General features: G+C 45.0%; 1 protein-coding gene across 1 annotated transcript in view; it reads left to right on the top strand.

The window, feature by feature from the left end:
- Positions 1–1,734: 1,734 nt before the first annotated feature.
- The window catches only part of ZSWIM6 (zinc finger SWIM-type containing 6), a 201,131-nt gene continuing 177,565 nt past the window's right edge, over positions 1,735–25,300 (top strand). The window contains exon 1 of the mRNA XM_079794235.1: positions 1,735–2,558. Coding sequence (XP_079650361.1) covers positions 1,826–2,558 — 733 coding nt within the window. The 5' untranslated portion in view covers positions 1,735–1,825. The remainder of the gene's footprint in view (positions 2,559–25,300) is intronic.

Below are 25,300 nucleotides of genomic sequence, written 5' to 3'. Positions count from 1 at the left end.
TTTTCCTAACAAGTAAGGCAGCTATGGAAAGTCTGCCAGTGTCCCGTTCCCCTGGGACCTGCAGCCTGAGGCTTGGTAAGGCCTACCACGGGGAAGAGCCAAGAGCTGGAGCTCAAGGTCTCCCAGGCCTTGGCCCTGAGTGGGCGATTAAAAAAAAAAAAAAAACACTCGGAAGCGCTCTATTCCTTTAAATTTAGGCAACGAGGTGCCAACCAATAACCTTAAAAGATGCGAAAGTGCCAAATGAGATGCAGTTTATCTTCTACAATAGCGATAGCACCAGTAATACGGATTACAGTAAAAACGGATGGTGGGGCAAAGAGTAAAGATGTCTCTAACGTGCTCAGTCAAGTCCGTGGCTTGGACCCAGATTTGACCGAGCTCTGTGGAGTGCGAAGAACAACGTCCGCAGGGTTCCTGGTTCAGCCCGGGACTCGCTTCTTCTCCTTCCCCGGCGCCCTCGCGGCAGCAAGCTGCACTCTCCAATCGCTCTCGATTGCTTGCTCCCCAAAGTGCCTATTCCCGGGGGGATGGGGCGTTCCGGCGCCGCCAGGACTGCTGAGAGCGCGGCGTGCGTCCGGAGCGCCTGGGCTCGCCGCAGCCCGATGCCGGGCCGGGGCGCAGGTCTAAGTGCGCACTGAGCGCGCTCGCAGCTTCCCTCCGCCGCCAAGCGTCCCAGGATTAGGGTCTGCAGCCGGCTGGGTGGTGCGTGCGCGCTCGAGGGGCGTGTGTGCGCGCTCCCGTGGGGTGCGTACTCACAAAGGTGTGTTTGCTAAATCCACTGCTCGGGTGTACCTTCCGTCTCGCACCCGGGACCGAAGCGGTGTCCTATCGGCGAGGCCGCGGGGGTGACGAGAGCCAATTCAAGTTCCCCAGCTCCGCGCAGGGATGAGGGAGCGCAAGGGCGGGGCTGCCACGGCCCGTTTGGAACGCCCGTCGCCCAGTTGCGGGGTAGGTTCCGAGCGCTCTGCTTGCTTTCGGACACTTTGGCTGGCTCGGCCCCCAGCCCAGCCACCGGGACAGAGCGGACATTGAGCTCGGAGCCGCGTGCGCTGCAGCCACACGGGGCAGCGGAGCGGGCGCTCTCCGTCCCCACCCGGGTCTGCAAAAGTGAAGTGGAAAACAGCCGCCGAGCGCAGCCTCCTCCCTCTTCCCCGGCGCCGCCGCAGCCCTGGCTGGGGGTGGTGGGGGGGAGTTCCCCCGGGCTAGCTGGAGGGGAAGCGGGCAGCCGGGCGGCTACAGCCGCACCTCCTCCGCCTTCCTCTCCACCCCCATCCCCTGGGCTCCACGCCGCATTTCTTTGTTTTGAAAGCGCCTCCTCCGCCCAAAGGCTTTTCCCCCCGGCGGGCATGCATTGACGGAGGGTGGGGCCTCGGCCCGTGGGCCCCGCCCCCCACTTAGCAGGACCTCTGCCCGGGCTCACCCCCCATTTCCCGTTCTCTCCCCGCTGCGACCCACGAGGCGCGTCCTCACTTGCCGGACATCAAAAGAAGGTTGGGAATTGGCAAGGGAAGTTGAGTAGCAGGGAGCGCAGAGACCCACCCACCCTGGGCCAGGTCCGGAGGCCCGCCCCCTCCCACGGGAATCCCACCTGAGCCCCGCCCCCCGCACCGCCGCAGCCTAACATTCTCACAACCCGGCGAGCGCCCAACCCCGCCACCCCCGCTGCCCCCGTGTCGGCCGAGTGCTCTATTTATGTTTGAGCCCAGCGATTTGCATAGCCCAGCCCCTGGCCCGAGGTCCCCCTATCGGTGCTCCGCCTCAGCCTTGACGTCACCGCGGAGGCCCCACCTCTTGGGCCCATACAAGGAGCGGCGGGCCCTAGATGGCAGCGTGGCGTCGCGGCGGCGTGTGCGTGTCGCGCTTCCTTGTGCCGTTTATAGGGTCCCGGCACTTCCGCTGTCGGGTTAGAAGCGACGCGGTCATGGCGGAGCGCGGACAGCAGCCTCCTCCCGCAAAACGGCTGTGCTGCCGGCCGGGCGGCGGCGGCGGCGGGGGCAGCAGCGGCGGCGGCGGAGCGGGTGGCGGCTACAGCTCTGCCTGTCGGCCGGGCCCGCGGGCGGGCGGAGCGGCTGCGGCGGCGTGCGGGGGCGGCGCGGCGCTGGGCTTGCTGCCGCCGGGCAAGACCCAGAGCCCCGAGTCGCTGCTGGACATCGCGGCGCGCAAGGTGGCGGAGAAGTGGCCGTTCCAGCGCGTGGAAGAGCGCTTTGAGCGCATCCCGGAGCCGGTGCAGCGCCGCATCGTCTACTGGTCCTTTCCCCGCAGCGAGCGGGAGATCTGCATGTACTCGTCCTTTAACACCGGCAGCGGCGCCGCGGGCGGCCCCGGCGACGACAGCGGCGGCCCCGCCGGCGCGGGCGGCGGCGCGGGCGGCGCGGGCAGCGGCAGCTCCTCGTCTTCGCCCGCAGCCACCTCAGCCGCCGCCTCCGGAGCCGGAGCCGGGGCCCCGTCGGTGGGGGCGGCCGGGACAGCGGACGGCGGCGACGAGACACGGCTGCCCTTCCGCCGGGGCATCGCGCTGTTGGAGAGTGGCTGCGTCGACAACGTCCTGCAAGTCGGTGAGTCACGGGCAGCCGCGGGGCCGTCTGTCCACTCGTCAGTCCCTCGGGGGCGGGGCGCCCGCCCTCTCCCCTCCGAGCAGCCCTTCAGTCCGGCTTGCGCCCGCACCCTGCCCGGTGCCCTCACGGGACCGGACGGTCCTCCCGAGCGCCGAGCGCCCATTTCCTCCCGCCCCTCCCCGCCCCCCGTCTCCCCGGACGGGCCGGTGCGAGTGGGAAATGAATCAGCAGGACGCTCCCCGCGGTGGGGTCGGCGGGGTGGGTGTCGGGTGCCCTCCTCGCGGGGAGCACGTCCTGGAGGGCTGATAGCCTTTTTGGGGGGTGGATGTGGACAAAGGCGCGGCCGGCCGGCCGGCCCCGGCGGAGGGTGTGTGACGGGGCCGTGCGGGGCGGGGGAGGGGGCGCGGGCCGCGCAGACAATGCCGGCCGGGCCGAGCCGAGCCGGTGGCCCGGCCGCGCGCTCCGCTGAGCCTCTTCTCTCCCCTCGTCTGTCGTTCGCCCTCTTTCTTTCTCCTCTTCCCCTCCCGCCCCTTCGTTGAGAGGGGAGGGCATGCATGTTAATGCCGCTCGGCGGCCGCTCCTCACGGGGCTTCGACGGGCTGCGGCCGCGACGCGCCGGAGTCGCTGCGGCGTCCGGTCTGGCCAGGCGAGCTCCGGGGCCACCGGGGATTTAAATTTCTTTCTCCCTCCCCCTCTCCCCGGTCTCGGAGCAGCGCCGGAGCGGGTGGGGGCGGGGGGACGGCGGCGGGCTGGGCCCCTCTCCTGAGGGAACCCCTCTCCTGAGGGAACCTCTCTCCTGAGGGGGCATCTTAGCCCCCGGACACCCCGAATTAAATGGCGCGAGTCCGGGAAGGAGCGGCTTGCGCTTCTTTCTCTGGGGCCGCGGCGGGGCCCCGGGGCGGTTGCCGCCGGAGTGAGGTGGGCGCTGGGTGGCCGGTGGTCGCGCCCGGTGCGAGCGGGAGCGGCGACGGGCTTTGCGCTCCCGCCGGCGGGCGCACCAGCGCGAGCCCGAGGGGCTCCGCGGCGGCTCCCGCGTCCCTCCCGGCGCGGCCGCCTGGCAGCCGGGCACGACCCCGCACTTTGTTCTCATTTTCAGGTTTATTTGTGCCCCTTTCAGTTTTCTGTCACCTTCCGAGAAGGGGAAACCAAACAAAAGAGTCTCTATTTCTTTTCAGGGCTTGTAAAGTAGAAGGTATTTGACAAAGGCGAGAGAAGGACTTGTGATTTAAAGCTGTACAGCCCTCCTTTCTCTGCTAGACCAGGAGAGTTTTCTCAGATGCGGAGTTTAAAAGCTTTCTCTGTGTCCCCCCCCCCCCCGCCCCCTCAGTGTTTTTTTCTTTTTTCTTTTTTTCTGGCCAGATATCTTTTTCAGCCATAGCGATGGGGATGTTGGAGCTGACTGAAAAGAACAATGCTATAGTGAACCCCCCTCCCTCCCCATATTTTTCTCCTGATTGCAAACGGCGTATTTCTTCTACTCCTTCCCATATTGCTGTGTACTTTAAATTGTAGTGATGAACCGGGTACCTAATGCATGGGGAGAGGTTTGGAAACATCGCTGTCTCTTATTTTTAATTATCTTTTTCCGTAGTCAGTCCCTTTTATTCTTGTCTTTGGGGGTTCGGTGGGGGTCGATAGGGGCTCCAAGAGAGAATTCAGATTTGTTTTAATCCTGTCTGCTTAATTTGAATTCTAATGCAATCTGCAAATGTGATTTTCTGCTTGGTCATTATTTCCAAAGGCATCCCCTAGTGTTGCCTTTTCAGCACCCTATCCTTCTGTCATAGAGGGGGTTCAACTTTGGAGGCTACCCATCCATCCATCCATCCATCCATCCATCCATCCATCCATCCTTTTTTTTTTTTAAACCCAATTAACATACTTTCAAGTTTTTGGTGGTGTTTTTTTACCCCTTTCTTGCTGCCAGGTTGAAACGGATTGAAGGTATCTATGGATTCTCAATATAACTAACTAGAGTTTGAGAATTCTTATGGCTTGGCTGGCAACGTTGAGTTGTTTTTTTTTTTTTCTTTCTCCCCTTCTGTGCTTGATTCTGCTTGCAAGCAATGAGGAATGACAGGAGAGCACATAGGGAGGGTTTCTTGGCTGATTGCATTTAAGCCAGGAATTCACTGTGAAAATAAAGCCAAGGAGTGATAAATAAAAGATGCAATCTTCTCTAGGAGACAGACACACAGCATGGGCTTTGCCTGCTTTCATCAATGAAGAGGCCTGGGCGAGTTGTAAAAGAAAATACTAACTTTTTGAATAGTCCCCAAAGGGGAAGGAGACCACTGAATGGAGTTGGCATTGGTTCATGTGAAGTAAGTAGTATGCTACTTCTTACAGTTTTGAAGAGTTGACCACCCCTTTAGGAACACATACATGCTAAACAAGTGCTGCAGAAATTGTGGAAAAAAAATTTCCCCCCTCTGATTTCTGCCAATTTTCTTAACTTCCAAGTTGTACTACTTGTTGTGCCAGTCAGCTTAGAGATGGAAGGTTGTTAAATGCCTGGCAGCTGGCACTGAGATAGAAAACTTATGACCAGAATTTTTCCCTCCCTCCCTCCCTCCCTCCCTCCCTCCCTCCCTCCCTCCCTCCCTTCCTTCCTTCCTTCCTTCCTTCCTTCCTTCCTTCCTTCCTTCCGTTTTTGATGGAGAATGGAGAGAATAGCTAGATTAACCATCTAATTTAGCTCTCAGTGGTGGTTTGAACTGGAATACTAACTCAAGAGGCCTATTTTATAATTTTGTGATTTGAGGTTGAACTCTTTCACTTCAGGACCTGAAATGAAATAACAGAGTACAGCATTGATCGCATCATAAGCGGTTTTCTGGTATTGCAAAATTACAAGTTTGTTTGTATAGGAGTATTTATTTATTGACTTTTGTAGAGATGACTAAATTATAATTACAATAGGGAAAATATAGTAGTTGGGCTTTATTTTTTACATTTATACTGTTGAAAATTATTTAAGGATTGAGGGACAAAGAATTTAGACATCCCAGGAATTGAACATACTTGCTAGTTATTTTTCAACTCCTAGGTTTTAAGAAGACATTTAAAGGAAAAAAGTACACTTTTAGTGTGGTAGTTGTAAGTAGTGTTTAATTGGTGCAGAGCTCTCCATTAGCTGATTATAGGAAGGTTTAGAGAAAGCGTAGTTGACTTATTTTTGTTAAATAATGATATATTAGAACTTATATCTAAATATTATCGATATCATTTAAGCAATGATTTAGAAGTCACATTAAAAATTTCCCCAAAATTTTGCCTGGGAAAGACTTATCTAATATGGCCTAAAATTTTAATTATAAGGGAAAATAAATGCAATTGCATAAAAATATGTAAAAATTTCCTGCTGGACTGAAACAGCTAACTGGGGCAAATATTTGTAGTATGCTCCACCAAACGCTGGCAGAGAACTCCAAAAAATTGGTTAAAAAAATGGGTAACACATTCACAAAGAAATGCACATGATTGAGCTTAACTCATCTTCACTCTTTTATAAAGAAACACAAGTAAAAATAACATACCATCTTCCTCTATCACATTACTAACAAGATGGGTAGGCAGTACTCAAATAGATTGAGAAGATGGTGGGAGAAGAGGATGCTGCTTCCCTGCTGCTTGGGACAATATTTTTTAGTCATTTCTAGGAATTTTCTCTTTAGATATTAATATTAATATTAATGCACAAAGTTGTTCTGTACAGTGAGCAATGCTCATTGCTGTAAGGTTTGCAATTCTAAAAGGTTGGAATCATTCTACCCTTTTATTGGAAGGGAACTAATTAAAAAGTACTTGTGGAATAATATGTAACCACGAAAAAAGTGAAGTAGATTTACTAGTACTAGTATATGTACTGGCAAGAAAAGGTGATCTGAATATTTAGTTTAAAAACAAGCCAATTGTTCATATAGTATGCTGCAATTTCCGTTTAAAACAAAAAAGACGTACGTATAGATGCATAAACATATCTCGAAAGGTTACGCAATCATTGAATAGTGGAGAAAAGATGGAGAAAGGGCAGTTGTGAATAGGCAAGATTTTGTGAGGAATTTTACTTTTCATTTTATGTCGGTCTTGCGGTTAGATTAGTCTTAAAACTAAAAGCATGTATTTTTATAATAAAATCTTGGAAAAATTATTCTTGTGTTTTTTAGTTTATTTATATTTTTTGTTTGGGTGTGTGTGTATCCCCTTTCTGAAGACCTGGTTGCTGTACATCCATTTTTTGGGGGGCTTTGAGACACAGTTTCCTTATTTGTGACTAAATAATAATTTTAAAGGCAAGAAATCTTAAAACAAAACTAGGGTTTTATATAAGAAGGAAATAGTTAATTTTTAAAAGAAGTTGCTTTTTTTTTTTTGCTGATTACTTTTTCACTTTGGTAAACACTTTTGTGGTCTTTTAAGATTCATAACTTAAAATTTTGTGTTTTAGGGGGTGGCAAGGCAATAAAAGGTGATCGTTATTAGACTTAAGATGCATAAAAAACTTAACTAATTTATTTAGGGTTGATTAGTTGGCCTTTCTTTGAGTATTTTGATTTTCTTTATAGACCGGAGATGATTTTATAAAGATGTGATTCTAAATTACTTTTAGAATTGGGTGTTTTACTTATTGATGATGGTACATTTTATTGAATGCATTTTCAAGACTAAAGTAGTTAATATAGAGCAATTTTGATTCAGATATTATACTTTTTTGCCTTTTGATTAATGAAAAAGTACATAAAAGAAAATTTGGAACTAGGTGTATATGTATTTTTTATTTCCTATGTGAATTGAGATGTGATTTCCTTACAAATTGGGTTTTGAAAGTGAGTTCCTCATATGTGCTCAGCATTGTTCTGAGGAAAGTGAGGTTTTCAATTTTAGGTGAACAAATCTTGGGATTTGTTATAATACTTAGTTCTCTGATGGTTAGTGTTGGTTCAAATCTAAAGTATTCAGTAGACAATCCTTTTTTGTAGCTATGTAAGATTTCAACAATACTGGAAGGTAGAATTGCAGATGTGGATTAAGAAAACATTTCTACTCTTCTTCAATCTTTTAATTTCTGGTCACACTCTTGTATTCTGAGTACACCCTTGGATTGTAAAAGAAAAGGCCATTCCTATTGTTTGTTTCTCCCAGCTTTGCATTGAATTTCATCCCTTTGCAGATATGAGACTTTGATGCCTTTCCTTTTAAAAACATTAGGATGCCTGTGGAATGTGTGCTTTCATAGAAGAATTACTGTAATTAATTGAGCAAGTCAGGTTATTATTGTCTTGAGTATGTCCTGGCCGGTTTTTAAGATGTTTATCCTGGGCCTTTTTTCTTTTCACAATAGATAATCAATTGCTTTCAATTCTAACTCCAAATGTTTCATTTGGAAAGACACAGACAAGCATATTTTTTCTGCTCACACTCATATTAAGAGAATTCAATTAATGTATGATTTCAGCTAGTAATATGTTCAGTGAAAAGGATGGCAGTGGAAGAATGACTGATGTTTTCTTTTAAGAAAGCTATCCCTTTGAAAAATTACACAATTGGCCCTGCCTGGTGTACCTCAGTTGGTTGGGCGTTGTTCTGTGCACCAGGTGGTTGCCAGTTTGATTCCTGGTCCAATTCCTGGCTTGGGTTGCATGCTTCATTCTTCATAAGGGCGCGGGGGTAAAGGAGGCAGAAGATTTGCACTCTCACATTGACGTTTTTCTCTCCCTCCCATCTCTCTCTAAAAATTAGTAACCTATTCTTTAAAAAAAAAATTACACGATTGGATCTATACAATTTCCACATGCTTGCATGCTTTATATTTTTGTGAGAAAATTAATTTTCTTCAGTGATGCAAAATGAATTTGTTGTCTTTAAGAAGCTTACTTACATATACATATGATAAACTCAGGTTGCATTAGAAATTTTTATAGGGCAGTCATTAAACTTGAACTGCTGTTAACCCTCAACTGTTATATTTGAGGACAAATATCCTAGAAAAGAAAGCAGATTACAAGTAAGTATAAACATCTTAGAAACAAAGCAGATTATAGGCCATTATTTTTTAGATGGTAATATAATAAACTACATCGAACCTACAAAAAACATTTTTAGTCACCTTTCAAATAACTATGATACAATTTTAAGAACAGTATTTTCTCACAGTAAAAAAACCTAACTTAATTTTCTTAGAAGCTTATTAACTTTTTGAGATAGCTAACTTCAATGTTTAGGGATTACTATAAATTAGAAAACATGAGCTGTTTCCTCCTTTAAATGGATGGGAATACTCTCCATCTCTGAGAAATTAGTATCAAGTGATAATTTGGAGAAAAATGTTACTTTACATAGTCTTGTCCCATGAGAAGTGATTCTTGTTCTCAATCCTAGCCAGTCTCAAAAATTATTTTTAAAAAATAAATAAAAAGTGTGTTGGTTATATTTGTTTAAAAAATCTGAGTATCTTTCCAGTTTTTGCTTTCAGTGCCTGTGTTCTGCTGAGAATACACTTTGTACATGGTTTTCAATTCTTTAAAAATAATAGGTAGCTAAAGCAGGCTTTGGAGAGAATGCAGTGCAAAATCTGCTTTTCATTTTGAGCTTAAAGATTGCCTTTCAGCTGATAGTAAATGAACTCTGTTACTCAAAGGGTATGCAGTTTTATATTTGTAGAAATCTTATGTGAGAATTAGTTTTGAGTCAGCTAACATACACTGAGTGGCCAGATTATTATGATCTCTGAACGCATAATAATCTGGCCACTCTGTGTGTGTGTGTGTGTGTGTGTGTGTGTGTGTGTGTGTGTGTGTGTATTAGAGGCCTGGTGCATGAACTCATGCCTGGGTGGGGTCCGGCCAGCCTGGCCAGGGGAGGGGACATGGGCGGTTGGCTGGCCTGCCTGCTGGTCGAACTCCTGGTCGAGGGGACAATTTGCATATTAGCCTTTTATTATATAGGATATACACTGAGTGGCCAGATTATTATGCGTTCAGAGATCATAATAATCTGGCCACTCAGTGTATATTTACATATATTTATTTATGTATTTGTAACTAAGTTGATCAAAAGTGAGCAGAAAAGGAGACAAATGAATCCAGGTGTCATTTGATTATGGTTACCTCAAGCGTATTTCAGTGACCTCTGTGTATAGATACACTGTTCCATTTCTTCTTAAAATAAAATATGCTAACAGATGAGAAGCTGTTTTTATACAATATCTTGCATGATAGCTGTTATCAACTTACTAGAGGCCCGGTGCACGAAATTAGTGCACTGGGGGTGTGTGTGTGTCCCTCAGCCCAGCCTGCACCCTCTCCAATCTGGGACCCCTCAGGGGATGTCCGGGCCTAAACTGGCAGTCGGACATCCCTCTCACAATCTGGGACTGCTGGCTCCAACTGCTCGCCTGCCTGCCAGCCTGATCACCCCCTAACCCAGTGGTTGGCAAACTCATTAGTCAACAGAGCCAAATATCAACAGTACAACGATTGAAATTTCTTTTGAGAGCCAAAATTTTTAAACTAAAACTTCTTCTAATATCACTTCTTCAAAATAGACTCGTCCAGGCCGTGGTATTTTGTGGAAGAGCCACACTCAAGGGGCCAAAGAGCCGCATGTGGCTCAGGAGCCGCAGTTGCCGACCATGGCCCTAACCACTCCCCTGCCAGCCTGATCAAGGTCTAACTGCTCCCCTACCAGCCTGATTGCCCCCAACTGCCCTCCCCTGCTGGCCCGATCGCCCCCAATTGCTCTCCCTGCCGGCCTAGTCGCTTCTAACTGCTCTCCCCTGCCGGCCATCTTGTGGCGGCCATCTTTGACCACATGGGGGTGGCCACCTTGTGCAAGGGTGTGAGGGTTGATTTGCATATTACTTCTTTATTATATAGGATAGAGCTATGTAGGTTTTAGAGATGAAAAGATGACATCAATTCCAGCTTTTTCCATTTTGCTGGTGAGAAATCTGAGGTATAGAAATTGAGTAATTTAAAAAGTTAAATTTTGTGTCTTTTTTTTCCCACTGCTTGGCTGCCTCTTAATTTGCTGGGAATGTTTGGTGGTAAATCTCAGAAAAATCTTAGAAATGGGAATAATATTTTGTTGTTGTTTGTTAATCCTCACCCAAGGATATTTTCCCCCCTTGAAAGACTCATTGGTTGGTTGCCTCCTGCATGCACCCAACTCCAGCTGGGGAATCGAACCTGCAACCCAGGTACGTGCCCCTTGACTGGAATTGAACCCCCAAGACCCTTAAGTGCCTGGGCAGATGCTCTAACCACTTAGAAACATCAGCCAAGGCAGAGGAACAATATTCTTGAATGTAAATTGACTGAACGGTTGCAGAGATTATTTGGCTAACATTTTTTTGAATGTTATAAAAGTATTTCTACACAGCATTTTAATTTTAGGCCACATTCTGATAGCTTCAGTTAAGCAGTGATTCTAGCATACTAAATACATGGTAGTGTAAAACATTTGTAGACATTTTTGGAAATTGTAGAGCTGTTCGAAAATGAGATTGAAATTCAGGAAAAGTTAGTTATGATTGCTAACTATATGAATATTATAGCTGTGTGACTATACATAAAAGTATGCATACACCCATGTAATAAAGAATTTACTGAAAGTTTAGTGCTTTATTTGACTGCTCAATTTAGTATGTTTATGAAAACTTACCCAGTTGTATCTGTATTTGACCTGTTTTTGTACATTTTTCAGTGTTGTTGTCAGTCCCTCCACCTTCATCACCAGTAAATAGTATACACATAACCCTAGATACACTTTATTCACATAATTGATATGGCCTCAAAACTTAGTAACATCTCTAATTTTAAAGTCCTCTTTTATTTGGGGCTTTTCTTCACTGAGCTGAACATGATTTACCTGAGCCGCCTCATGCTACTGCAACTATATCTATATCTATATCTATATCTATATCTATATCTATATCTATATCTATATCTATATATCTATATATCTATATATCTATATCTATCTATATACATATATACACATACATACATACACACAATAGAGGAATATGCAAATTGTCCATTACAGCGTCACATCACGACCGGATCAGCAGGCTGCGTCCCTGCCCTCTGCTCAGGCAGCTGCAAGGCCCGGTGTAGGATAGGATATGGTAGGAGGGGATAAGAAAGGAGAGGGAGAGGAAGGCAGGCCTGCATGCAGACAGGCCGAGAGGAGAAACAGAAATACAGAAAGGGAACAAAAAAAAAAAGACGCAGGAATGGAAAAGGGAAGGAAACGTGGGGCTGCACGCGGGAGGGGGTGGCGACCATGGGGGGGGGCGGGGCAGGTGCGTCCGGCGAGGGGCGGGGCACAGGTGGTGCAGAGCAGGGAGCCCCACCCAGATGCGGGAGGAGGGCGGTGGCAGCCGTTGGCGAGGAGGCACCCACGAGTCCGGGATGGAGTGGAGGATGGTCCGAGGCCGCCTGGGCAGAGGCGCTCCTGCTTCGGGGCAGCAGTGTCCGGGCTGCGTGGACCTCAGCCACCCTCGCTGGGCCAGGCGTCCCAGGCAGGGAATGGCAGTGGGACAGCGGTGGGGAAGCCGGGAAAGGGGGAATGGCGAGCACCTGGCCTGGGGCTGGCCTGGGCTGGGGGTTAATGCTCCCCCTCCCCCCAATGGAAGCTTTAAGAAGGGAAGGAGGGAGGGAAGAACTTTATAAAGGAATCAGTAGAGAGCAGAATTAAAGAAGGAAAGAGGATGTATGAGTGAACTGTAAGAGCTATAATGAAAATCAAGTATAGTTGTGTACTGGGGACAGATTTTAAAAGTAGGAATCAGAAAAGAAAAAAGATAAATGATAGTGAATAATTAGGCAGGTAGGTAGATATAAAAACAGTGAAACTAAGTAGAGAAGAATGTATGGGGAAGGTAGGATGAGAGAGGAAGAGGGAGGGAAGAAAGGTTTTAAAAGGGAGCCGGTAGAGCTTAAAAGGAGAATGGGAAGAAGGGAGAAATGGGGAAGGGAGCAAAGCAGGTCCGAGGGAGGAAGTGAAGAAAAAAATTAAGGTGGGAAGGAAGGAAAAGGGAAGGGAGGGCAGGGGTAAAGATAAAGGAAAGAAGGAATGTGGGCAGGGAGGGAGGGCAGGAGAAAGATGGGAAGAAGGATGATGGAACAGAAGTAGGAAAAAAGGAGGAAAGAAACGTTTATAAATGATGAGTCAGTAGGAAAAAGTGTTACATAAAGGAGAGAGAAAAATTGTGTGAGAGGGAGAAGCAATGAGGAAGTCAAATACAATTATGTGTGAAGGGGATAAGACAAAAAAAAAAGTTAATAGGGGCTACCAGGCCAGCAGGGCAGGGGAGGGCAGTTAGGGAGATCAGGCAGGCAAAGCAGGCAGAGTGGTTAGGGCAGGCAGGCAGGTGAGCGGTTAGGAGCCAGAGGTCCCGGATTGTGAGAGGAATGCCCATCTGCCAGTTTACATCCCTGTGGGATCGGGCCTAAACTGGCAGTTGGACATCCCCCTAGGGCTCCCAGATTGGAGAGGGTGCAGGTCGGACTGAAGGACCCCCCACCCACGTGCATGAATTTTGTGCACCTAGGCCTCTAGTCATCTATATAAAAGCTTAATTGACCGTCGACTGTTTGACTGTTTGCTATGACGCGCACTGACCACCAGGGGGCAGACGCTCAATGCACAGGCATGGAAACATGGAACATACTGATGAATCATAGAGGGAAGGGGGTAGGGGTAGGGCGGGAGGAGATTAACCAAAAATCTTACATGCACACTAAAGGCTCGGTGCATGGTGGGGTCCCTCGGCCTGGCCTGTGGGGATTGGGCTGAAACCGGCAGTCCAACATCCCCCGAGGGGTCCTGGATTGCAAGAAGGCGCAGGCCAGGCCGAGGGACCCCACTGGTGCATGAATCCATGCACTGGGCCTCTAGTTTACTACTACTAATAATAGCAGTTAACACTTTCATCATACTTAACCATGTGCCAGATACTGTTCCAGGTACTTTATATATTTTTTCTTTTTTTTTTTTAAATATATACTTTTATTGATTTCAGAGTGGAAGGGAGAGGGGGAGAGAGAGAGAAACATCAATGATAAGAGAGAATCATTGATTGGCTGCCTCCTGCACGTTCCCTACTGGGGATCGAGTCCGCAACCTGGGCATGTACCCCCTTGGCCGGAATCAAACCTGGGACCCTTCAGGCCCACACTCTATCCCCTGAGCCAAACTGGCTAGGGCAGTGGTCGGCAAACCGTGGCTTGCAAGCCACATGCGGCTCTTTGGCCCCTTGAGTGTGGCTCTTACACAAAATACCACGTGTGGGCGCGCATGTACAGTCCGATTGAAACTTTGTGGCCCATGCGCAGAAGTCGGTTTTCAGCTCTCAAAAGAAATTTCAATCGTTGTACTGTTGATATTTGGCTCTGTTGACTAATGAGTTTGCCGACCACTGGGCTAGGGCATACTGGTTTATCCTTGAGTATATTTCTTTTCTTTTTAAATAATTTTAAATGTTTTATTTACTTATTTTTTATTTTTGTTGTTGTTGTTAATTCTCACCTGAGGATATTTTTCCATTGCTTTTTAGGGAGAGTGAAAGAGAGAGGGAAAGAGAAACATCAGTGTGAGAGAAACACATCGATTGGTTGCCTCCTGAACGAGATCTGTCAGGGTTTGGGCTGGGGAGGAACCTACAACCAAGGTACATGTACATGCCCTTGACCGGAATCAAACCTGGGGCCTTTTGGTCCACAGGCCGATGCTCTATCCACTGAGCCAAACTGGCTAGGGCAGCACTTTATATTTCTTAACAGACCTATGAAGCACTTTTATTCTCGTGTTACCTAATGAGGAAACTGAAGCATAGGAAAAAAGCTCTAGTAACTTTTACTCAAGGTCACACAGGCTGGTAAATTATGGAGCTAGAAACAGCCTTGTCTGACTGGTACTTCTACTGTCGTAACTAGTCCTACCTGTGATGCATCATCTATATGTATAAAAGCCAGCGACCATAACGCCAGAATGACCGGTCGCTATGATGCCCACTGTAGCCAGCGAACCGGCCCGATTGGGGGTGGGGCTGGCCGGCCAACCCCCCTGCGGCCCTTTCCCCCGGCTGGCCCTGCCCCTGATGGGCCCCCACCACCACAGTCGTCCCACAGCCCCTCCCCCCGGCCGGCCCTGCCCCTGATCACCCGTCCTCTACCCCAATAAGGGTCGAGGCCAGCCGGCCAACCGGCCAACCTTCTGCAGCCCCTCACCCCACCCAGCCCCACCCCAGATTGGCCCCCCACCCCAATCAGGGGCAGAGCTGGCCAGCCAAACGCCTGCGACTTTTCCCCTCTGGCCAGCCCCGCCCCCTATGGGCCCCCCCAACTCCAATTGGGCAGGGATGGCTGGCCCACCCAAGGCCCCTCCCCCAGGCTGCTGGTCCCTGATTGGCCCTCTCCACCCCATTTGGGGATGGGGCTTGTTGGTCCACAGCCCCTCCCCATGGCTGGCCCCACCCCCAATCAGCCCCCACCACCCCGATTGGCCTGCGGCCCCTCTCCCCAGCCAGCTCCACCCCTGATCATCCCCCCACACCAATTGGGGGCAGGGCCTGCCGGCCCACCACCCAAAGCCCCTCCCCACAGCTGGCCCCACCCCCAATTGGCCCCCTCCACCCCAATCGGGGGCAGGGCCCCCTGGCCAATCGCCCACGGCCCCTCCCCCCAGCCAGCCCGGCCCTGATCTGGTCCTGATAGGGGCGGGCCAGCTGGCCAGCCTCCAGCTGTCTCCCCCTTCCGACAAGCCCAGCCCTGATCCACCCCGATTGGGGCTGGGCCAGCTGGACCCCACCTGTGCACAAATTTGTGCACTGGACCTCTAGTCATTAAATAAGATAAAACCTAAAGAAGGTTCATCTCTAGGTTTATAGTCTCTTGCTACTTTCTAGAGTGTCTTTCACTGTGGTCAGAATTTTAACTTGTATTCATAGCTATGATTTTTAAGGTGCATTTGACTTGAAAACCTGTATTATAAATTCCTCTTATGAATGAATTTCAGCTTTGGAGGAAGGTTGTGTGGGGTGATTCTGAGCATCTTCCATCAGACATTTTTAACTTTTAAAAGAGGAATAACATGTAGGCTAGATCTAATTGTGGTTTATATGCAGTGAAGATAATTTTTCAAAGTATATTAAAGAAATATATCTCATTTAAAAGCACCTTTTTAAATGTTATGATTAAAAATTATACTATTATTGCTGGTAAAATGATTTAAATTCTTTGAAAGAGAGTTTATTGGGAAGATGTTAATTGGAAGGATGTAGTAGAACCTGCCAGTACATTGGAACTCTTACTAACTGAATAAGCTGATCACATAAATTGGAAGCTCATTTAGTGAATTAATGTGCTTAAAATTCAGGTGACTCATTGCCTGGTCCTGGCTTATTTAACAGTCTGTTTACTTAAAGCATTTTTCATTGTTAATTGATGTCAGATCCATAATGTTGGAAGGTATTATACAGAAAATATGCATTAAAAGATAGCATGTAGAATGAGTCTACAGAAGCAAGGTTTAAATTTTTGTACTTAATTTAATTACACCACTATATTTAGAATGCTGTATGTACCATGTTGTACCTGTTAAATATTTGCTGACAGTGACCAGCATTTTTATATGTGAAGTATAGATATTTTATAATTTCAGTGTAAAATACCTCTTCTAGTGTTGCTATTGGTTTTGGTAAAGGCCTGCGCAAGTCCAAGGGTAGCATACTGAATTTGTTACTGCTGAACCTTTGCATCCTGCTATTGCTTTATATGAACTCATTTCTTCAAAGATGGTGGTCATGAATTTTATAAGTATTTGTCATAAAATAAACCTTTAAAATTCAGGTAACAGAAGTTTATAATTGATTGTTGTATTTGAGTAAGGACTTTTTAAAATGTCCTGTTTCTTTAGCATTCTTTTAGCTTTCTTAGCACTTAAGATTTTGTACTCTTGCCATCATTACTAGTTTTCTCTTACTTCCCTCCCCCAATTATCACCTGTGTAACTTTTGTCTTACACTTTCTATACTTTCTCCAGACCTGCAGTAAAGCTGAGGACTGAAATGACCAATGGCTGTTTTGTGATGATGGTGGAATCAAGTGAGACTTGAAGGCAGGAGATGGAGGAGCCTCAGAGCTTCAGTTTCTCCCCTCTTTCCTTCTCTCCTTCCCTCCTTCCTTTCCTCCTTCCCTTACTGTCCTTACTCTCTCCCTTCCTTTTTTGGAATGGGGGAATGGAGTAGGAGGAGAGAGAAGTAGGAGGGAGTGGTAGGGAAAAAGGCAAGAAATTGGAAGAGGTAGGAAGTACCAACGATGAGAAGGTACTCCACTCCTTTCTTTCCCTGTAATTGTCCCCTCCCCTCCAACCTCCCTTGATTTAGGAAAATAAAGCGGAGGTCACAAGGACCTATGTGTTCTGCTGCTTGGCTTCTATTTTTAGCTTGGCTCTATATTAGGCTGGCACCAGGCCATGATGGCACAGGGCCAGTGCATTGTGGGACTGCTGGCAAGTTTCAAAAACCTAATTTTTCAGGTATCAGACTAATTTTCAGATATATTCTGTGCTGTGTGATATTCTACTTACCTCTACTTTTTCTAAATGGATGTGCATGTTTTTATTTGTCTTTTGGCTTTTTAAAGAAGGGATTCATTAAAAAAATATTGTTGAAAGTATACATAGTAGGACTCATTTTTGATAGTAGTTATACTACTATAGCTATTTTAGGTGGGAGAAAGATTTAAGAATTGCCTTATCAGGTCAGACTTAAATCCAGCTCAATAATTTTGGTTTTGTGGCAGCACCAAGAGGTGTGAAATTTACCCGATTGATTTAATGTGCCTTGGGCATCTTTAAAATTGCCATTGCTGTTGAAGTGTGGAGTTTGAATTGGTTCATATAATTATAGGTGTCATCAGACATTTAACAAAACATGTATTTATTTTTATGCAGTTTATCAGTGTTCCCTTTGCTAACAAAGTTGTCTGTGTTTAGGTTTAGTTACTGCTGTAGTAATATGTAGGAATAAAAAAGCCCACTATTCTTGTAGTAAGCAGCTAGGTTTTGGTTGAAATATCAGTATTTGGGTCTAGATTTTATATACCTGAAAGCCAGTATTTATGTGGGTTGTATTTGCAAATTGGGTTTCAAACTTTTGGATGCACATGTATACTTGATTATCAATTGTACTCACAAAGAAAAAATATGTTGTATTTGTTTTTGAGTAATTTTGGAAAGAAGTAAAAAGAATGTCACATTGTGAATCTGTATCTTTGGAAGGGACTTTGGTAAGAATAAAACAGTATTTATATTTTTCCCATAGCGGTGCACAGAAAAGCTGAGTGTAGTAGGTTAGGGCTGATTTTTGGTGTACTGTGGACTACACTAAATATGAATAGAAATAGGGATGATAATTGTTCACTTATTCAATGAACAGTGGTGTAATGTACTTCGATCTGTTGGGTGTCAGGAGAACATTTAGTTAGTGCGTTGATCTGATGCCCTTCTCAAGGTAGCACAAAATAATTGGTCAAAATTACTAGAAATAGAATCAAATTGATTTTCCCCCCTCTCACTATGTCTTTAACGTAACTATTGGTGAATTCTGCTGAATTCACCTTTGTGAAATAAAGTATAAGGTGAAAAACACAATACGATTAAAAAGGAAGACCCAGATAGACATTTCTCCAAAGAGGACTTACAGATGGCCAATAGATATAAAAGATGCTCAGCATTACTAATTAGAGAAATGCAAATTAAAACCACAGTGAGATACCATCTCACAACTGTCAGAATGGCTATCGTGAATAAATCAGTAAACAATAAGTGTTGGTGAGGATGTAGAGAAAAGGGAACCATTGTACTCTGTTGGTGAGATTGCAAATTGGTGTAGTCATTATGAAAAACAGTATGGAGGTTCTTCAAATAATTAAAAGTTGAACTACCATATGACCCAGAAATCCCACTTCTGAGTATTTATCCAAAGATATGTACACCCTTGTGTTCAATTGCAGCATTATTTATAATAGCCAAGATATGAAGCAATTTAAGTGTCCATTGATATAACATTGGGTAAAGATGTTTTACATATATACAATGGAATATTACTCAGCCATAAGAAATGGAATCTTACCATTTGCAACAACATGGATGGATCTAGAGGATGTTATGCTCAGTGAAATAAGTCAGAGAAGGACAAATACTGTATGATTTAAGTTATAATGTGGAATTGAAAGATTAAAATACACGAACAAACAAAACAGAAACAAACATAAATACAGAGAACATTTTGATAGTTACCAGATGGGAGGGGAGTTGGGAGGCTAGGTGAGAAAGGTGAGGGGATTAAGAAGTACAAATTGGCATTTAAAAAATAATCACGAGGATATAAAGTACAGCATAAGGAATATAGGGAGAGGTGGGGGAGATAAGAGATCAATCAAAGGACTTGTATGCATGCATATAAGCATAACCAATGGATGCAAAACTCTGGGGGGTGGGGGCATATATGGGAGTGGGGTGTGGGGAGGGCAATGGTAAGATATGTACACATATAATACCTTAATAAAAAAATTGGAAAAAAAAATAATCACGAGGATATAAAGTACAGCATAAGGAATATAGTCAATAATCCTCTCTAATAAAATGGTAATATGCAAATTAACCATCACTCCGCTACACAAGCCAAGCCACGCCCACCAGCCAATCAGGGCGAGTATGCAAATTAACCCCAATCCAAGATGGCTGCAGCCACAGAGAGCAAGGTTTCCCAGGTAACAGAGCAAGCCAAGCTTTCCATAGCCATTGCAGGCCTAAGCCTCCACTCAAGCTACAAAGTTTCAATTATAGAAGGTAAACAAATTCAAACAAATGGCGGCAGAATGGAGCTTGAGAGAGCAAGCCAGGGTTGCCGGCGGCAACAGGGGAAGCAAAGCTTTCCGCACACCCTGGCTGGGCTCACCCGCTTAAGGCTACAAAGTTTCAATTGTAGAAGGTGAATTAACTGCCACAGAAATGGCTGCCGCCCCAGAAATGGCTGCCGCCCCAGGCTACAAAGTTTCAATTGTAGAAGGAAAATAAATTCCAGATACCAGGGCCTCCCCTTGGGTTGCCAGGGGGCGTGGCCAGCCTGCAAACCACCACAGGCCCCTCACTCAGGCCGCCCCATGCCCCAAGGGAACCACCACCCTGATCCAGGACACCCTTCAGGGCAAACCAGCTGGCCCCCACCCGTGCACCAGGCCTCTATCCTATCTAATCAAAGAGTAATATACAGATTGATCATCACTGCAACACACAATATAGCTGCCCCCATGTGGTCAAAGATCCTGCCCCCATGTGGACACAAGATGGCCACCACAAGATGGCCAGCAGGAGAGGGCAGTTGGGAGGCACCCGGCCTGCAAGGGAGGGCAGTTGGAGGTGATCAACCCTGCAGGAGAGGGCAGTTAGGGGTGACCAGGCTGGCAGAGGAAGGAAGTTGGGGGCAAACAGGCTGGCAGAGGAAGGAAGTTGGGGGCAAACAGGCTGGCATGGGATCAGTTAAGCATCAACCAGGCTGGCAGCGGAGTGGTTAGGGGGTGATCAGGCTGGCAGGCAGAAGCGGTTAGGGGCAATCAGGAAGGCAGGCAGGCAAGCAGTTGGGAGCCAGCAGTCCTGGATTGTGAGAGGGATGTCCGACTGCCCGTTTAGGCCCGATCCCACCGGTGGGATCAGGCCTAAACGGGCAGTCGGACATCCCTCCAGGAGTCCCAGATTGGAGAGGGTACAGGCTGGGCTGAGGGACAACCCCCCGCCGTGCACGAATTTCGTGCACCGGGCTTCTAGTACTGTAATAACTCTATGGTGTCAGGTGGGAAGTATCAGGGGGATCACTTTGTAAGTTATATAAATGTGTAACCACTATGCTGACACCCGAAACTGATATAATATTGAATGTCAACTGTAACTGAAAAGAAAATTTTTCAAAAAGTGTAAGGTGAGGGATTAATGAAAGGTTAGTTGCTGTTCTAATAGCATATAGGAGGCAGATGTTATAGAGTTTATTTAAATTTTTATATCTTAAAATGAGAAACTTACATTGCGGATAACAGCCAGTTTGCTGTTACTGATCCAAGACTATTTTATTACTTAGGGTGAAAACAAAAATTTAGGAAATAATCAGAATGTCTTGGGGAAATAATATTGATTGAGTGTCAAGTATATTGAACTATATCACAGTGTAGTAATTATATCATATGGTATCTGCAGTTAGAGGTTATGGTAGATACTCCAAAAGTGGCTTGGAGAAACAACGATTAATCTATGTATATATGTTTTTGCAGATAGGTGTGTGTGTGTGTGTGTGTGTAAAATTTAATATGATGCATAGAACATTGTAATCTACTGGATGGTAGTAGGTAAGTAACAATCTTTTAGATCCTTAATTTCATATAGATTTTATTTAGGTGAGTCATGTAAAAGATGTCAGCTCCAGCTTAACTAACAAGCTTGATTAAAACCAAAGCCCAGAAGATAGTTTGACTAGTGCTGTTTAGAGTATGAGCACATTGCTCAAATGACATTCCTTATTGGAACTTGTCAGAGCAGTTTCTTTGGAGTTTTCATGGATCTCTCTGAGCAACTTATTAAAAAAGCATTTTGTCTAAGCTGTTTCATAAATAGCAGGAAATTACAAAGTACTGGATGGTATTGCATTTTTGCTTTCAAAGAGGACTTTTGTGGTGGGAAAAACAGTTTTGTAAAAACTATTTAACAATTTATGGCAAAGTACTTTTATTTTAAAATGGACAGGTTTTTTAAACATTCTTATATTAACAGTAATTTAAGTTTCATCCATGATTTTTCATGCTCATTTATTATAGTTTGTTTGCAGAGTTTATAATATTTGTTAGGAAAAAATTCCAGTTCAGATGATAAACTATGGGGTGTCCCCCAAAAAATGTATACACAGTTTGAATAATTAGGCAGTTTTTATTAAAGTACATTTCATTTTCAGAATTGAGCTATCAGCTATTAAAGTGTATATACATTTTTGGGGGACACCCTGTATATGGTTTATATCTTGTTTTTTTAGAAAGAAGGGGGCAATTAATAACTTGTTTAAAATTATACTCTGTGTTTGCATTCACACACACTTCAGCCTGTGTGTAAGGAGAGAGCTAGAGTGAGAGGGAGAGAGGAAGGGAGGAAAGGAGGATTTGTTTGAGACTGAAAGGAGGTGGCTTATCTCTGGTCTTCATCAAGTGGCTCCACTCAATCTCTTTCAGATAGGAAATATATTTCTGTCTAGGTTCTTGTTCACAAAAAAAGGAAGCAGTTAATTAAAGATTTGTATTACCCATCGGTTTGTGATGTGTCCCATTACACTCCCCCATCCCCATGTTCCCCCATTTATTTTTAATAATTTAAATACATACATTTGTTATTTAATGTTAATTTTAAAAACATGTTTGTATTAATGATACAATTCTATTTGTACATTGTTTGCCTTAGATTGATGTTCACAGGTACTGCTCATTATAGGTATTTGCAGTTAGCCACTTCGGTGAGTATATCATTTGCTAATCACATGGCCATGAGCTTTGGAGAAGATGCCTGACCCATCAGGAAAGTAGAGTCTCCTTTGTTGGGTCTTGTCTTACTACCTCTGTCTTCGTAGTCAGGCCACTTAACTGGCTCTGGGTTGCCTTGAGTCCTTGTAAAATGGGAATAATTATACCTCTGTCACCTCTATCATGAGGCTGTGAAGAAACTCACATGGGAATACATGAAAGTACTTGAATTCTAAATAATTACACAAAGGAGAAATACCATTATGCAGTGGTCTAGTTTTACCTAATTTAATATTATCCTATATAATAAAGAGTTAATATGCTAATTAGACCAGAAGATGGAATGACCTTTCCGAACGACCAGTGGGCAGGGGATGGGGCCATGGGGCTGCGAGGGCCTACAACTTGCACCAATTTCGTGCATCAGGCCTCTAGTTTTCTATATTTTCCCAAAACCCTACAATCGTATTTATTTTATAATAAGAATGGAAATACTGTTTTTAAAAAAATCAACCTCATCATTAAAACATTAAATTTCCCTATCCAAGGTTAATCTGTTTGTTTTGTTTATGACTAGAGGCCCAGCCATGCGAAGAGGCTCCTCGCCCCCCGCCTCTTTGAGGAGGCGCCCTGCCTCCTGCCTCCTGCCTCCTTGCGTGGCCACCTTCTCGTGCCGCCTCGTTGCTTACACAGCCTCCTGCTGATCAGTCATTACGGCATGACAACCATTAGCATATTAGCTCTTTATTATATAGGATTATAATTGTTGCCTGATCTAGTGCAACTAAACAGAACATATATTATTCAACAATGTATGTTATGGTCTTTGTGTCTTATTGCCTCCCTTGTTTTTTGACTTTGGTGATTGATGAATTTTGTCTTCACTTGGAACTCTAGAACTACTGGTAGTCTTCTTAAAGTGGAAAGGGGCTTGGCTAAGATCAATTTTGTGACATTCAGGAATAGAATGGACAGGTTGTAGATTAGTCACTTGGGGTTTAGTGTCTGGGTTTCCCTGAATATTTATCATGGACAAGTAGAAGATGGGATTAGATACAAAACACTCAGTTGCAAATATTTACTGAATTTCTCGTCTTATTACTGTTTATTATGATCTACATTTCCTTCTTTTGTTGACTTGAACCAATTAAAAGAGTTGACTAACCCTTTCTGCCTGATTTACAAATAAAGTATTCAGAAAAACAGTTTCAAGTGAAATTTTTAGAGCTTACTATGAAGTGAATCTTGGTTGTGTATTTTCCCCCCCCCCCCCCAATTCTATTTTTGGGTGATTTCATAAGGTCTTGCCCTTGAAAGCTGTGCTGATGTGACCTCACTACCCACCCCACACATTTCTAGCTATCCGGTTAAAGGCCTGTTAATGGCCTTTCTATACTTCTAATATGTACCGTAGAGGTGTTTTAAAAATCATTTATTTCCTCTTTCTATGTATGTACACACATGTGAGTAAGAGTGGACTTTCATGTATTTGTAAGAGTGTAATAATCATCTCGTAAAATTTGGGCAGGCAGGGATCAGCTCTTAAAATCCATATTGCGGCCAGGATGATGTTGCCTGTACTCTCTGCAGAACCTTCAGTGGCTTCCCCTTTGCTTAGAGGACTAAAGTCATGGGTGTGCAAGGCCTGGCATGGTCCGGCCTGGACCCCCATCTGCCTCTTGCACATTTTTTCCCTTGCCCTTCAGATGCCTTCAAGCTGCCCTGCTAGCTGCCTGTGCCTGTGTTCTTTTTTCTGCTTGGAATGCTCTTTGTTGCCTAGTTCATGACTTAATTATCAACTTGGCTCAGAGAAATCTGGCAAAGAGGTCTCTCCTTTGTAACCCTAATCATAGTTTCCTATGTGATTTTTTTTTATTGTCTCTTTGATTAGATTTTGTGTGTATGTCTGTGTGTGTCTCTGTGTTTACTTTTGTATTTACAGCTCCTAGTTATAAGCAACCCTTTGCCATAGCTGACTCTCAGAAAAAGCTTGTTGAACAAATAGATGAAGGACATGGTTATTTTACTTTGGAAATATTTTCCTAACTTTCCAGGAGGAGGCACTGCTTTTACTCTGGTTTCATCTACCCCCATGCCACAAAGAATGTGTCCATTTGAAAAACAGCCCAGTTTTGTGTTTGTGGCTGCTTTGGGCCACTCCCAGATTCCCCAAAGGTACATTTTCATGCATCTCTTCTGTTAAGAGGGACTTTCTTAGAAGAGTTTGAGAAGCTTCCTTATCAAGGTCAATTGTATTGTTATGTGGATTTATATGACATGGTCTGAGAAATTTAGGTTTGTCACATATTACCTAGGAAAACCCAAATAGCCAAAAGTTTTTAGAGGATGGTAGGATGTGTAATTAGAATGGATACTCTTGCCCACTCGTGTAGGTCAGTTATCTTCTTTCCTTTTTCTCATTTGTCTTGGATGAGCAGTTGTGTTCTGTGATGGTGGCAGGGCATTGGCCTTGGGCAGAGCTTGTGTGCAAGATCACTGTGTGCATCATTTTTTTCTATATGTAACTTTGTGCATTTTTGTCTTTGTATGAACTTTTCTTTTTCAATCTTTTTTTTATCATGTTAACCTTTGGTTCCTTATGTTAATTGAACTCCAAAGTGGCAAGCTAGGATGATGCATATTAAGATGTAAGAAATATTAAGCAAGTATCTGCCAAATAAGTTATTTCAAGCTCATTGACGCAATCTTGGACAAAATTGAACTTTTTTTCAGAATCTTGTTGTCGGGGGGGGGGGGTCAACTCTAATTTGACATTTGTGTATTCATTTACTATGTTATATAGTTGCAGCTCATATCTACCACTTTGTGAGTGCTAGTTTTGTGCTTTACAAGCATGATTTCCACTCCTTATGGAACAATTTAGGATGAAGGTATTCTGTTCTTTCTGTGGCTGAACCGAGACATGAGATGCCAAGTCATTTGTACATTAGCACCCAGGCTGCAGGCTACCTAGCTCTGGAGGGAATCTTTTTACTGTACCACCTTCTTTTTAAGCATTGCTAGGGACATCTTGTCTTAGGAAACCATGCAGAGACCTCCTTGGTCACTGACACCATTCAAAATCAGCTCCCTGACCTTTGAACAGTGTTCCACAATTTCTAGAATGGGGTATGTTTTAGTTTTTTCTTCATGATAGTATTAATGATTGTATGGCCCATA

The sequence above is a fragment of the Cnephaeus nilssonii genome, assembly GCF_951640355.1.
Source record: "Cnephaeus nilssonii genome assembly, chromosome: 2".
Classification (NCBI taxonomy): domain Eukaryota; kingdom Metazoa; phylum Chordata; class Mammalia; order Chiroptera; family Vespertilionidae; genus Cnephaeus; species Cnephaeus nilssonii.
The sequence above is the reverse complement of the archived record's forward strand: the minus strand, read 5'-3'. Positions and strand labels throughout refer to the sequence as shown.